The following is a 16,004-nucleotide window of genomic DNA, read 5'->3' on the forward strand; positions in this document are numbered from 1 at the left end:
ACGGTGGGTTTTCTTCTCCATGAATGACAACTTCTTTCTCCTTTCAGATTCTGATCAGTTTTTTTAATATAGATTATTTAAAAAGACATGGGAGACCTTTGACATGACATATTGCACAGATGTCTGAAATGTGTCAGCCTCCCAACAGGTTTAAGCAACCCAAATAAACCATTTGTTTTCAACATACGGCAAAAAAAATTGAAATTGTTGAAATTCAGTGTGTATTTTTCCTAAATAAAGAAGTCATTTTGAAACTTTTGATTTGAATATTTGTCCTTTCATATTTCAGTTAATATTATGTGAAAAACTGTTCTGTGGAAATAACAGCAACACATCTTATTGTGCTCCAGTAAATGTTTAAATCACATGTCATGGAACATTCCTATAACAGAGGTTTTCCCCTAAAATGTTGCATACGTCTCTGTTTAGCAGTGTGTGAATTAAATGGTACAGAATGGGCTCCCAGATAGTGGGGCTAGAAAAGTGTGTTGTTGTTTTTTAATGCTCGTATTGATAGAATTAGTATTGTTGTATTATTGTTCCACGTGAAAATGATCCTGGCAGTTTTCAAATCCAACTGACAGACACTAACCTAACTTTAACCCTGGAAATGAACAGACATGCATCTTTAAAAACAATCTACAAAACAAAAGTGAAGCATTAACAAAAATAACTATTAGGATTTACTGGGACAAGTGCTGTAGAGTACAGTCATTTGAATCTGTAATCAGGTCAGTGCTAAGTCCTTATACAACACTTCCATAGCAGTGTGTGTGTGTCTGTGTGTGTGTGTTTCAGTCATTGTACATGTAGCCTCTTAAACTCATGTGTGCTTCAGCTGCAGGCCTAATTGTGCTCCTAGTTTCAGCCTCAGTAGGAGGAAAACCATGCGGTACCTTTTTTTACTATCTAGGTCATGAGATTGCTGCATCAAGCAGTGAAGCTGACCGTATCAGAGGAGGATTTGAAAGCATGTCAACTGAACAACGCTATTGATTTGTATTAGTACTGTGACACACATTAAGCATTGGTGTTTTTAAATACTGTTGACTGTTTACTTCATTTTTGGGACACTTTTAGGGTTGGAGATGCCTTTATTTGTCATTGCACAGATTTAGAATGGAATTTAGGGCATCCCCCCAGTGGTATATGCGCTATGAATAAAACACCTGCAGCAAAGTCAACACTCACATGCAGCATGGTAGAGTCTACCCACAAACACATTTAAAAGCAAGTGTGACCATAGAGTACATAGGAGTCTGTGATTTGGTGTTTGTCGTGTGTTCAGATTCAACCAGTAGTCATGCTGTGTCTCACCATTGAGAGTTCAGTTCTTTGTTGTCATTGAAGAACTGTTCAGAAGTGTGCAGAAGACCTGTAGTGCCTTCCACTGCAGGACAGAGGGGTGAAAAGGTGTTCATGTGGGTGAGGTGCATCACGGTCAGAGGAGACATCAGCTTCTGTACACGTCCTCATCAAGTTTTGAGTTTTAGTGACACAGAAGTAGCAAAGACGATGTTCATTTTACATCGCATCAAAATATTATGTTTACTATTGAACCACTGAAGTTTGAGGGGTTTAAAAGAATGTGATGATTCCTTTGTGATCCTCATCAGTGGATACGTATCTTTGGCCACTTCCACAGCAACAACAACAACAACAATGCACACACGCCCACACAACTCAACATTTGGAATGCAGAATTTAAACGCAATGTAAGTGGGTCATCAGAAGCTTACAGACTGTTAGGATGAAATAATTGCCTGTCAATAATAAAAAAAAATAAAAAAAAACCTTGACCTTTGAGACCTTGAACTGACAGGAGAAGCTCAAACAAGGTGTGATGTGTCAGCAGTTATCCATATCTGCAGCTATAAATGTCTGACCAATGTTCTCAATATTTGAGTGTATTTATATCATAAGGATTCACACTAACTGTTTTCTTTTTTTCCCCCTTCTCTCTTCCATTGGTGCACTTCCTGAATGCGACATCCGTTTTGCTCCAACAGGTAAGATTATGGTCTTTTCTCTGATATAAAAAAAAAAACCCTCACACAGCAGCACACGACTTCTAAATACAGTCAGCACAAGCCTCATGGACATAACAACGAACTCCTACAATCATTATGAAACACCATTGACCTAGAATCTCTTTCCATCTGCCCCGATGCCTTTTCCTTCCTTTTCACAGCGCACCCTTAAACAGTAGATTCACACATAATCCCAAATGCTGCTGTGAAAGTCATACTGATGCGACTCATGCAGCCTCGCTCTTCTTTTATAGATGTGTGTTTCTTCTCGAGGCTACATGAATATTAATAACCCAGGCTGCTGCTGTGCAGTCATTGCCTGAATAATGCACAATCATGATGTGCAGAATGTTATGGTCCACGGCAGTATATGCTAATGTTGTTTGCCAAAGGGGGGACTGTGTGAAGCTCAGTCGTGACCCGTTCAAATCTGCATATCCGCCTGTGCAGGAATGTTGTCAGGAATATACTGCTGTGAGATTACTCAGAATAAATGCATGCTCCTGGTGGGCAAGAGTTGCAGTCTTTCCAACTGGATGTTAATTCCGCTCTAATGTAGGTCACTGGATTTATCCAGCCCATTGGATGAAGAGAGCATCTCTCTATCTATTGATCACTTGATCTATCTATCTGCCAATCTATCTGTCTATCTATATATCTTGCTGTTTATCTTTCTGTCTATATGTCTTTTACTTTTTTTTTCTTTCCTCGCTTATGATGAAGCAGATTTGCCACAGTAAAGATTTGGCAGGAAGGGACTGGCAACATTTGACACACTGAAGCATGTTGGTCCTCATGCTGTTTGACTTACTCACTGTTGGTGGTGCTGTTGCCTAAGCATTGCAATTGTGTCGCATTGTCCGGATCAGTAGGACCGAGTCAACACCCTTCTCTGTCGGTAATAATGGCGATTGCCGTTTACGAGTCAGTCTCTTGTTGAACTAGGACAGCAGGCTGCAAAAATCGTCTACACATATTGAGGACGAGAATTCTTCCCCGTTCCGGGTTCCTGTCCCATTTTTGATCCGGCATGACTGCAGCAGTGATGGAAACACTGAAGAGCAAAGCTCCGCCATTGGACCGGAGGGTCTCCATTTTGCTTCTCTTCGTTGTCGCTGCTGTTAGCGGACAAATTCGTTATTCTATACCGGAGGAGATGAGGAAAGGGCTTTTTGTCGGTGACGTTGCAAAAGACCTGGGCTTGGATGTTAAAAGGTTGGTTTCCGGTCGGGCGAGACTAGTTATAGACGACGAGAAGAAATATGTGGCGCTGGACCAGAACAAAGGGCATATCGTTGTCAATGACAGGATTGACAGAGAAAAATTATGCGCCAAGAAATCCCCGTGTAGCTTCATTCTGGAGATTGTCCTCGAAGACCCACTCGAATTGTTCTCAGTTACCATCGAAATTCAAGACGTCAACGATCATGCTCCTGCTTTTCCCAAAAAGGAAATCAGTTTAGAAATAAGCGAATCGACGCCCACGGGGACTGTTTTCTTGCTTGATAGCGCAGTTGATCCAGATGTGGGAACAAACTCCCTCGAAAGCTACTATTTAAAAACGAATGATAATTTTGTTCTGAAACAACACAACCGAGCAGATGGGAGTAAATACGCCGAAATGGTACTACAGAGTGGTTTGGACCGTGAAAAGCAGGGCCAACACACGCTCATACTGACGGCTGTTGATGGTGGAGAACCGCAGAAGTCTGGAACGGTGAAAATCCACGTTTCTGTTCTTGATGCAAACGACAACGCACCGATATTTACACAGACTCTGTATAAGATAACTGTGTTGGAAGACGTCTCGGGAGGGGCTGTTATAGCGAGAGTGAGCGCCATTGATGCGGACCAGGGTTATAACGGCAACGTCACGTATTCCTTCACCCACCTGGAGGACTCCTCTCTTCCTTTCGAAATAAATCCGCACACCGGGGAGGTTAAACTAACCGGTGACATTGATTATGAGGTTTCTCCGAGCTACGAGATAAACCTTCAAGCAAAAGATCCATGGGGTGTAGTAGGCGTCAGCAAGTTGATAGTTGAGATCGCTGATGTCAACGATAACTATCCAGTAATCACCATGGCTTCATATTCCGGTAAAATCTCTGAGGATTCGGCTCCTGGTACTGTTGTAGCGTTGATAAGTGTCCAAGATAAAGATTCAGGTAAAAACGGACAGGTTCATTTAAGTATAGAGGGGAACCTCCCTTTCAAGATTAAGTCGTCTCTCAGAAACTATTACGCGCTGGTGACGGAACAAAACCTGGACAGGGAAAAGCGCTCCGGGTACAACATTACTCTGACCGCTACAGATGAGGGCTTGCCCGCCTTATCGAGCAAAAAAACAGTGGTTTTAGATGTTACTGATATTAATGACAATGCACCCAATTTCAGCCGAAGTGTTTATAACACAAACGTAAAGGAAAACAATTCTCCTGGTGTTGCTCTGGTGCAGGTCGACGCCACCGATCTAGATCAGGGTCAGAATGCACGTGTGTCATATTTTCTTGTTGATGACGAAGTTAATGGACATCCGATTTCCACGTATTTCTCCATTCATACAGAGAGTGGTGTCATTCAGTGTTTGCGCTCATTCGACTATGAACAAGTAAAAGAATATAAAATACGAGTCAAAGCACAGGACGGAGGCTCGCCTCCTCTCAGCAGCAACGTGTCCGTGAAAGTCCTGATCCAGGACCAGAACGATAACCCCCCTCAGGTCCTGTACCCGGTCCAGACCGGAGGCTCTCTGGTGGCTGAGATGGTGCCTCGGTCAGCAGATGTGGGCTACCTGGTGACTAAAGTGGTGGCTGTTGATGTGGACTCTGGCCAGAACGCCTGGCTGTCCTATAAACTGCAGAAAGCCACAGACAGGGCGCTGTTTGAAGTGGGCTCACAGAACGGAGAGATCCGAACCATCCGCCAAGTGACTGATAAAGACGCTGTGAAACAAAGACTGAGTGTCATAGTGGAGGACAACGGGCAGCCCTCTCGTTCAGCTACAGTGGTTGTTAACGTGGCGGTGGCGGACAGCTTCCCTGAAGTGCTGTCAGAGTTCACGGACTTGAGCCAGGACAAGGAGTACAATGACAACCTGACTTTTTACTTGGTGCTGGCTTTGGCTGTGGTCTCCTTCCTCTTCATCACCTGTTTAGTGGTTATCATCTCCGTCAAGATCTACAGGTGGAGGCAGTCTCGCATCCTGTATCACTCCAGCCTCCCCGTCATTCCATATTATCCTCCACGGTACTCAGACACTTTGGGGACAGGGACCCTCCAACACGTGTACAATTACGAGGTGTGCAGGACCACCGACTCCAGGAAGAGTGACTGTAAGTTGGGCAGAGCCGGTAGTCAGAACGTGCTGATAATGGAGCCCGGTTCTACAGGGACGATGCAGCGGATGCAGACTGAAAAAAGCATCCTGGACGAGCCTGACTCTCCTCTGGAGGTGAGTCGACAATTTAAGATTATTCCAAGAACAAGTAACTAATGAGCTAAACTTGCTTAACGTAAATGACGCTGGAACAAAACATATTCAGAAGAAGGAGAGTTGTTATTAGCGTAGAATATGTCGCGTGTTGGTTTGTGAGCAGAGAGCAGAAGAATGGAGGTCATGAATGGACGGTTTTTACACGCCGCACATTCGCTGTCCATGGTCCTGAAACTCGGATTTGTACTGATTGCAGTCTGTGATGTTGACTGGCTTTGAGAGAGCCTCCTCCTCCTCCTCCTGCTACTACTACTACTACTACTACTACTACTACTACTACTACTACTACTACTTCTACCACTACTGCTAATAATAATAACAACAATAATAATAATATCATCATCATAATCATATAGTAGTAACTCAGTAAGAGTTCAGAAGACTCTAAGAATGTGTGATTGTTAATCTGAGGCCAAATTTGGCATTGTGGTCTTCATAACACAAAAAATGGACATGCATTTGTCTAAAAGTATTCCGTTGCTTTGTTCTGATTCTTAATGTAATCAGCAGCAGGATATAATTCACTGAGATTTCTGATTTTGGGAAGGAATCGATGTACAATAACCACATCATGCAAACAACAACCTGCCTCACTGCCCTGGCCTCGTCCTGGGAGTTTCGTGTATTTGCCTCTAAGTGACGCTGTTGCCTGACAAATCAATAGCAGAGTGGCTCGCGAGGCGTTGCTGCCCCCTCCCTCCTCGATCACTGCGTTTCAGAAGACGACAGGATCAGTGTTTCACACGAGCAGGGACAGCGGACATGTTGATCTGCCAAATACAGCTACTCGAAATTCACCTGGAAAACACCATTTGTCAACACTGAGCTGAAACCTCTGCTTTTTTTGTGGGCTGGGTAGAAAACTGTTTTTTTTTAAATGGCATTTAAAGAAAATCCTCCAAAAGGAGGAGTAAGATGGCGACTGCGACGGACACTGTGGATGTTTATTTTACCGTCTTTTTTCCCTCATCATGCGGAGGCACAAATCCGGTATTCAATCCCAGAGGAGATGAAGAAAGGCTCCCTCGTTGGTAACGTCGCACAAGATCTTGGTTTGGATCTGAAAAGGCTCCGTTCTGGTCGGGCTCGTATTGTAACCGGAGAAAACATCCAGTACACCGAGCTGAATCCAGACAAAGGGCTTCTGGTCGTGAATGAGAGAATAGACCGAGAGCAGCTCTGTGGTGATGTGACGCCGTGCAGCTTCGCCTTTGAGATTTTATTAGAGAAACCGATGGAGTTACATCCTGTGACCATTGAGGTCTTGGACGTTAACGACAACGCTCCTACTTTCCAAAACCGTCACTTAGAATTTGAAATAAGCGAGTCAGCTGCGCTTGGCTCCCGATTTGTTTTAGAGAGTGCGGATGATGCTGACGTGGGGGAGAACGCCTTACAGAACTACGTTTTAACTCCGAATGACAATTTTGTTTTGAAACAACACGTCAATCCAGACGGCAGTAAATACGCTGAGATGGTGCTCCAGAAACCGTTAGACAGAGAACAACAGCCACACCTATCCTTAAAACTGCTGGCTGTGGACGGCGGAAATCCACAGAGATCAGGAACAGTAAATATAGATGTTAACATTCTAGATGCAAACGATAATTCCCCCGTCTTTAATCAATCCACATACAAGGCTGCAGTGATTGAGAATGCGCCCAAAGGCACTCATGTTGTCACGGTGAATGCCACTGATATAGATACTGGTTCAAACGGGCAAGTGACGTATTCCTTTTCCAAATCCAAAGCTGGAGTAGCAGACTGGTTCTATATAGACGAAGCGACGGGGTCCATATATGTGGCTAAAGAAATCGATTTTGAAAAAGACAAGAAGATCGAGTTCAGGGTTGAAGCTAAAGATCACGGTGGACTGACAGATTCGAGCAAAGTTGAAATTGAGGTACTTGATGTAAATGATAATCTCCCCGTGATTAACGTGATGTCATTCACGAGCCCTTTGTCAGAGGACTCCCCTGCTGGGACCACCATCGGTATCATCAATGTTAAAGACCTTGACTCGGGTGAAAATGGACAAGTAAGGTGCACGATCGAAGGTCACGTTCCTTTTAAAATAAAAACCAATGTGAGGAACTATTATGCATTGATGACGGATGCTGTGTTGGATCGTGAGAGCATGCCGGAATGTAACATCACCGTTATTGCCTCAGACGCGGGATCACCCCCACTCTCAAGTAAGAAAACCTTTTATCTCAGGATCTCGGATGTGAATGATAATCCTCCAGTATTTACAAATTTTTTTTACACTGCAACTATAACAGAGAACAATTCTGCAGGTGTTTCTATACTGAGAGTCAACGCTAAAGACCCCGATGAAAATCAGAACGCCCGCGTGTCCTATATTTTGGAGGACTGTGAGATCAGGGGGTCCCCAATCACAACATATGTTTCAGTTAATGCAGAAACTGGAGTGATTCATGCAGTTTGCTCTTACGATTATGAGCAGATCAAAGACCTGGTTTTCAACGTTAGAGCGCAGGACGGAGGCTCGCCTCCTCTCAGCAGCAACGTGACCGTGAAAGTCCTGATCCAGGACCAGAACGATAACCCCCCTCAGGTCCTGTACCCGGTCCAGACCGGAGGCTCTCTGGTGGCTGAGATGGTGCCTCGGTCAGCAGATGTGGGCTACCTGGTGACTAAAGTGGTGGCTGTTGATGTGGACTCTGGCCAGAACGCCTGGCTGTCCTATAAACTGCAGAAAGCCACAGACAGGGCGCTGTTTGAAGTGGGCTCACAGAACGGAGAGATCCGAACCATCCGCCAAGTGACTGATAAAGACGCTGTGAAACAAAGACTGAGTGTCATAGTGGAGGACAACGGGCAGCCCTCTCGTTCAGCTACAGTGGTTGTTAACGTGGCGGTGGCGGACAGCTTCCCTGAAGTGCTGTCAGAGTTCACGGACTTGAGCCAGGACAAGGAGTACAATGACAACCTGACTTTTTACTTGGTGCTGGCTTTGGCTGTGGTCTCCTTCCTCTTCATCACCTGTTTAGTGGTTATCATCTCCGTCAAGATCTACAGGTGGAGGCAGTCTCGCATCCTGTATCACTCCAGCCTCCCCGTCATTCCATATTATCCCCCACGGTACTCAGACACTTTGGGGACAGGGACCCTCCAACACGTGTACAATTACGAGGTGTGCAGGACCACCGACTCCAGGAAGAGTGACTGTAAGTTGGGCAGAGCCGGTAGTCAGAACGTGCTGATAATGGAGCCCGGTTCTACAGGGACGATGCAGCGGATGCAGACTGAAAAGAGCATCCTGGACGAGCCTGACTCTCCTCTGGAGGTGAGTCTATGATTGAACATAGTTCGGTGTCCCTCTTGTGGTTGCTCTTTGTTGTATTGCTGAGAATAGCACGTGTAATTTTCGCCACTATGGACAGCAACTTGTTTTGATACAAAAGAGAGGAATAGAGCTTCTGCTGCTGTCACCGCGTATTTGAGAATGCGAGTGTATTTTTAATGAATAACCAGTAGTTTTCAAAAGTTAAAAAATCTAAGTAACACATCTTTTCTGGTGCTTTTTCATTTGATTTCCTGTTGTGATAAAAGACGTCATAACGTGCCACGGTCGATTGCATCATAAAGGACAGCATATCAATTAGCATAGATCATAATTTTGTCTCAGTAGATCCTAGATGGTTAAATTGGTTTACTTATATAAATGTTCATAATGAGCTCGAATCTTTGAGAGTCGTTTGGTTTCGACGTGTTAAAGTTATCCTGCTCGCTGCATCAATGGTGCTTGTTTTCATGAACTGGAAACCTTGATTAAGTATATTTATATTTGAATTATCTATAAAGGTTGCCTTTATCTCCACATACGCTTTTGTTATAGTTTCCCACAGGAGGCATTCATTTGTGTTTCGATTTGGACTCACATTTTGTACGTGAATTTTGACGCAGTAGAAAATCAATGACGGAGCTTATGATTGATTTTTGAAGTTTTTTTTAAATTTTTGATACTACGTGGCCTGTTGTCAAAAACATGCGATGTGATGTGTTCAGTTTTCAAAGTGAGCTTTGATTATTTGTGGGAAATCATCAGTGTCTACGCTGGCGTGGCGTTTCCTCTGGTGTTCTTCGATTCGACTCTGAGCGACGCTGTTGGGCAGCAGAATAATTTCTGACTCATGACGTCTGATAGTTCATCCCCCGTCTGACTGCTCAGTGCTGCAGCCTCTCAGTGTCTCGACGTGGTTTAGGACATCGTAGTGAGGACATGGACTCATCGACGTTCATGTAAGGAGGAAGACGTGTTCATGTGACGGGGAAACGGATAATAAAGTCGAATATTTTGTCCACATCATCTGGATATAAATGATTTTACTCGATTTGGTTGGCATGATGGCAACTCGAACATCTTTATCCGACGTTTGCTCAAGATGGCGACTGCAATTTTGGCTACTTGTTTGTGTGGTGAACATGGTAGGTGGTCAGATTCGTTATTCTGTACCGGAGGAGCTGAAGAAAGGCTCCGTGATCGGTAACGTGGCGCAGGATCTCGGGTTAGATGTGAAGAGGCTGCTGTCTGGGCGGGCTCGTATCGTGACGGGAAAGAACATCCAGTACACCGAGCTGAAGACAGACAAAGGGCTTCTGGTGGTGAACGAGAGAATAGACCGGGAGCAGCTCTGCAGAGACGTGACTCCGTGTAGCTTCAGCTTTGAGATGATTCTAGAAAATCCAATGGAATTACACCGAATAACTGTCGAAGTTCTGGATATAAACGATCACGCTCCCGTCTTTCCGAACAAAGATAAATCTCTCAGCTTTGAAATAAGCGAATCAGCCGTGGTTGGAGTTCAGTTTCCGCTGCAGAGCGCAGAGGATCCAGATGTGGGACAAAACACTCTGCAAGATTACATTTTATCACCAAACGATAATTTCATTTTAAAGCAGCATGCCAATCCAGACGGAAGCAAATACGTTGAGATGGTGCTGCAGAAGCCGTTAGACCGAGAGCGACGTCCTCGTCTGTCTTTAAAACTGATCGCAGTAGATGGAGGAACCCCGCAGAGATCTGGCTCTGTCAATATAGACGTTACTGTGTTGGATGTTAACGATAATGTTCCCATATTCAACCAATCAGTGTACAAAGCTTCCGTCATGGAAAACACAGTTAAAGGCACCAGTGTTATCACCGTAAACGCCTCAGACGCTGACAGCGGCTCAAACGGATTCATCACCTACAGTTTGTCTCGAATGAAAGGAAGCGCAGCGGATATATTTAGTATCGATGGAAGCACCGGAACCATTTCTGTGTCTGGTCAAATAGATTTTGAGGAAGAAAGAAAATACGAGTTGAGAGTGGAAGCAAAGGATCATGGGGGCTTAACCGGGACCAGTAAAGTCATACTGGATGTTATTGATGTTAACGACAACGCTCCGGTGATAAATATCATGTCTTTTAGCAGCCCGGTTTCTGAGGATGCACCTCCCGGTACAACGATTGCTTTTTTACATATCAAAGATTTTGACTCGGAGAGAAACGGACAAATAAAATGTTCTCTAGATAAAAAACTTCCTTTCAAGATCGAATCATCTCTGACAGACTATTACAATTTGATCTCAGATCAGTATTTTGATAGAGAATCCGTCTCTGAATATAACATCACAGTAACAGCGGCTGATTTTGGAACTCCGCCTCTCTCCACTTCAACAAAGTTACAGCTGAAAATCTCAGACGTGAACGACAACGCTCCAGTGTTTGCTACAAACGTTTATTCTGCGTCCATCACGGAGAACAACTCACCTGGAGTTTCAATATTTGCTGTCAGTGCGCGCGACTCTGACTGGAATCAAAACGCGAGAATCTCGTATGTTTTAGAGGACACGCAGGTGAGTGGTGGTCCAGTTTCTACCTACGTGTCTTTAAACTCTGAGACTGGTGTTCTGAGCGCGGTTCGTTCTTTTGATTATGAGCTCATTAAAGAGTTTCAGCTGGTAGTGAAAGCTCAGGACGGAGGCTCGCCTCCTCTCAGCAGCAACGTGTCCGTGAAAGTCTTGATCCAGGACCAGAACGATAACCCCCCTCAGGTCCTGTACCCGGTCCAGACCGGAGGCTCTCTGGTGGCTGAGATGGTGCCTCGGTCAGCAGATGTGGGCTACTTGGTGACTAAAGTGGTGGCTGTTGATGTGGACTCTGGCCAGAACGCCTGGCTGTCCTATAAACTGCAGAAAGCCACAGACAGGGCGCTGTTTGAAGTGGGCTCACAGAACGGAGAGATCCGAACCATCCGCCAAGTGACTGATAAAGACGCTGTGAAACAAAGACTGAGTGTCATAGTGGAGGACAACGGGCAGCCCTCTCGTTCAGCTACAGTGGTTGTTAACGTGGCGGTGGCGGACAGCTTCCCTGAAGTGCTGTCAGAGTTCACGGACTTGAGCCAGGACAAGGAGTACAATGACAACCTGACTTTTTACTTGGTGCTGGCTTTGGCTGTGGTCTCCTTCCTCTTCATCACCTGTTTAGTGGTTATCATCTCGGTCAAGATCTACAGGTGGAGGCAGTCTCGCATCCTGTATCACTCCAGCCTCCCCGTCATTCCATATTATCCTCCACGGTACTCAGACACTTTGGGGACAGGGACCCTCCAACACGTGTACAATTACGAGGTGTGCAGGACCACCGACTCCAGGAAGAGTGACTGTAAGTTGGGCAGAGCCGGTAGTCAGAACGTGCTGATAATGGAGCCCGGTTCTACAGGGACGATGCAGCGGATGCAGACTGAAAAGAGCATCCTGGACGAGCCTGACTCTCCTCTGGAGGTTAGTGAATGAATGAATTTCGTTTTTGACTTTTTTTCTGGTTTGTATTCAAGTTTCATTGATGAGATAAAGTTGGTGCGTGTTTCAGCACCATGGATAGCGACTCTGTAGGTGAGAGTTGAAGAGATCGAGTTTTTCATTTTTCACTTTGGTGATAAGTAGATGATCTGAGGAATCTAATACCATCCGGTCTTAGTGCGAACTTCATTGTGTTTTCACTGTATTTTTTTAGACAAATACTTTATTTCATACAAGAAAACACAATCTCTACAATTCTTAGCAATTCCTCATTTTCCGGGCTTGTGTGTTCTTGTTCATTGACCGTGTGTGGTTGAGGTTGACATTCAGTAAAACTTTCCATTGGTTGAAAAAGTCATTCATTTACTTTTAAATGTAATGAAAGTCAAATCAAACGAGTGTGACAACAAGAAGCATTCACATATTGATGAATTAAATGAAGTAATCACAACATTCTATGATATTGTTGTTGGTTTTGATGAAGTAAAACACAACTTGGTCCAGTCTTCCACTTGTTCAGTGCATGAAAGTTTCCTCTCAGTTGAAAATATACAAGAATGTAACGGAACGGTGAATATCAACGAGTTATTGATTCAAACTGACATTCCTGAAGTCTTGTTTGTTTTACGGGAGGCTTTGTTCAGACTTCCTCTAAATCTCGGCTTGTTTTACTGTTGTGGAGGTCGAGTGTTTCTCTTTGTTGTTGTCAGATTTTGTCAGTGAATCTGAAGCTCATTGGACTGTTTTGAACATGAGTGCTGTCTTTAAATTTACTTCAAATGCTCCGTCTGCGAGGTGTGGATGTCTTGGACTTTTCCGCGTGGCATCTCTGATGTTCTTGTTTTCGACTCTAAGCGACGCTGTTGGCCAGTAAAATATTGTCAGTGTGCTGTCGTCACTCAGTCCGTCCCCTGACTGACTCTGCATGGAAGAGGGATCGGTCTTTTGTCGAGGGTAGAGGACGTCAGGGAGGAGATGGTCTCGCTCACTTGCATTTAAACGTGGAGTTCGATGAGTGATCTGAACACGGATTACAAAACCAGATTAACCATCACACCAGCGGATTATTGAGCGTCTTCTTCGTGTCTTTGTCTCATTATGGCTCCTCGAAGACTGCTCATCTCTAAATGCGCAATATGGCGATTGTTTGATGGCTCACGACGTCAAACAGGACTGTTGTTGTTTCTGCTTCACTTTGTGATCATGGTAGGTGGTCAGATTCGTTATTCTGTACCGGAGGAAATGAAGAAAGGCTCCGTGATCGGTAACGTGGCGCAGGATCTCGGGTTAGATGTGAAGAGGCTGCTGTCTGGGCGGGCTCGCATCGTGACGGGTGAAAACATCCAGTACACCGAGCTGAAGACAGACAAAGGGCTTCTGGTTGTGAACGAGAGAATAGACCGGGAGCAGCTCTGTGGTGACGTGACTCCGTGTAGCTTCAGCTTTGAGATGATTCTAGAAAATCCAATGGAATTACACCGAATAACTGTCGAAGTTCTGGATATAAACGATCACGCTCCCGTCTTTCCTAACAAAGATAAATCTCTCATTTTTGAAATAAGCGAATCAGCCGTGGTTGGAGTTCAGTTTCCGCTGCAGAGCGCAGAGGATCCAGATGTGGGACAAAACACTCTGCAAGATTACATTTTATCACCAAACGATAATTTCATATTAAAGCAGCATGCCAATCCAGACGGAAGCAAATACGTTGAGATGGTGCTGCAGAAGCCGTTAGACCGAGAGCGAAGTCCTCGTCTGTCTTTAAAACTGATCGCAGTAGATGGAGGAACCCCGCAGAGATCTGGCTCTGTCAATATAGACGTTACTGTGTTGGATGCTAACGATAATGTTCCCATATTCAACCAATCAGTGTACAAAGCTTCCGTCATGGAAAACACAGTTAAAGGCACCAGTGTTATCACCGTGAACGCCTCAGACGCTGACAGCGGCTCATACGGACTCATCACCTACAGTTTGTCTCGAATGAAAGGAAGCGCAGCGGATATATTTAGTATCGATGGAAACACCGGAACCATTTCTGTGTCTGGTCAAATAGATTTTGAGAAAAATAGAAAATACGAGTTGAGAGTGGAAGCAAAGGATCATGGGGGCTTAACTGGGACCAGTAAAGTCATACTGGATGTTATTGATGTTAACGACAACGCTCCGGTGATAAATATCATGTCTTTTAGCAGCCCGGTTTCTGAGGATGCACCTCCCGGTACAACGATTGCTTTTTTACATATCAAAGATGCAGATTCTGAGAGAAACGGACAAATAAAATGTTCTATAGACGAGAAAATTCCATTTAAGATTGAATCCTCCATGACACATTATTACAACTTGATCTCAGATCAGTACTTTGATAGAGAATCCGTCTCTGAATATAACATCACAGTAACAGCGGCTGATTTTGGAACTCCGCCTCTCTCCACTTCAACAAAGTTACAGCTGAAAATCTCAGACGTGAACGACAACGCTCCAGTGTTTGCTACAAACGTTTATTCTGCGTCCATCACGGAGAACAACTCACCTGGAGTTTCAATATTTGCTGTCAGTGCGCGCGACTCTGACTGGAATCAAAACGCGAGAATCTCGTATGTTTTAGAGGACACGCAGGTGAGTGGTGGTCCAGTTTCTACCTACGTGTCTTTAAACTCTGAGACTGGTGTTCTGAGCGCGGTTCGTTCTTTTGATTATGAGCTCATTAAAGAGTTTCAGCTGGTAGTGAAAGCTCAGGACGGAGGCTCGCCTCCTCTCAGCAGCAACGTGTCCGTGAAAGTCCTGATCCAGGACCAGAACGACAACCCCCCTCAGGTCCTGTACCCGGTCCAGACCGGCGGCTCTCTGGTGGCTGAGATGGTGCCTCGGTCAGCAGATGTGGGCTACCTGGTGACTAAAGTGGTGGCTGTTGATGTGGACTCTGGCCAGAACGCCTGGCTGTCCTATAAACTGCAGAAAGCCACAGACAGGGCGCTGTTTGAAGTGGGCTCACAGAACGGAGAGATCCGAACCATCCGCCAAGTGACTGATAAAGACGCTGTGAAACAAAGACTGAGTGTCATAGTGGAGGACAACGGGCAGCCCTCTCGTTCAGCTACAGTGGTTGTTAACGTGGCGGTGGCGGACAGCTTCCCTGAAGTGCTGTCAGAGTTCACGGACTTGAGCCAGGACAAGGAGTACAATGACAACCTGACTTTTTACTTGGTGCTGGCTTTGGCTGTGGTCTCCTTCCTCTTCATCACCTGTTTAGTGGTTATCATCTCGGTCAAGATCTACAGGTGGAGGCAGTCTCGCATCCTGTATCACTCCAGCCTCCCCGTCATTCCATATTATCCTCCACGGTACTCAGACACTTTGGGGACAGGGACCCTCCAACACGTGTACAATTACGAGGTGTGCAGGACCACCGACTCCAGGAAGAGTGACTGTAAGTTGGGCAGAGCCGGTAGTCAGAACGTGCTGATAATGGAGCCCGGTTCTACAGGGACGATGCAGCGGATGCAGACTGAAAAGAGCATCCTGGACGAGCCTGACTCTCCTCTGGAGGTTAGAGTTTCCTCCTTTTTTTCATCCTAACGTGTGTTTCAAATCTGTTCGCTGCTTCCAATAGAATTTCAGCACCTTGGGCAGAGACACTCGTCACCCTTTTTTTCCCCCCTTGT

The 16,004-nt window shown here is 45.1% G+C and overlaps 2 protein-coding genes and 3 pseudogenes across 13 annotated transcripts in view; all 5 read left to right on the forward strand.

The window, feature by feature from the left end:
- The window catches only part of LOC147251089 (protocadherin gamma-C5-like), a 279,342-nt gene that overhangs the window by 116,335 nt on the left and 147,003 nt on the right, over positions 1-16,004 (forward strand). The window lies entirely within an intron of this gene.
- Positions 2,624-5,526, forward strand: LOC147251107 (protocadherin beta-16-like). Its single transcript, XM_086222944.1, has one exon. The coding sequence runs from the start codon at positions 3,061-3,063 to the stop codon at positions 5,524-5,526; it is 2,466 nt and encodes an 821-aa protein (XP_086079070.1). The 5' UTR covers positions 2,624-3,060.
- LOC147251108 (protocadherin gamma-A3 pseudogene) lies at positions 6,226-8,848 on the forward strand (annotated as a pseudogene).
- Positions 9,737-12,333, forward strand: LOC147251109 (protocadherin gamma-A11 pseudogene; annotated as a pseudogene).
- Positions 13,259-15,918, forward strand: LOC147251110 (protocadherin gamma-A11 pseudogene; annotated as a pseudogene).

Source organism: Aulostomus chinensis, chromosome 13 (genome assembly GCF_037954235.1).
Source record: "Aulostomus chinensis isolate RoL2024-O1b breed Wild chromosome 13, RoL_Achi_v1.0, whole genome shotgun sequence".
NCBI lineage: Eukaryota > Metazoa > Chordata > Actinopteri > Syngnathiformes > Aulostomidae > Aulostomus > Aulostomus chinensis.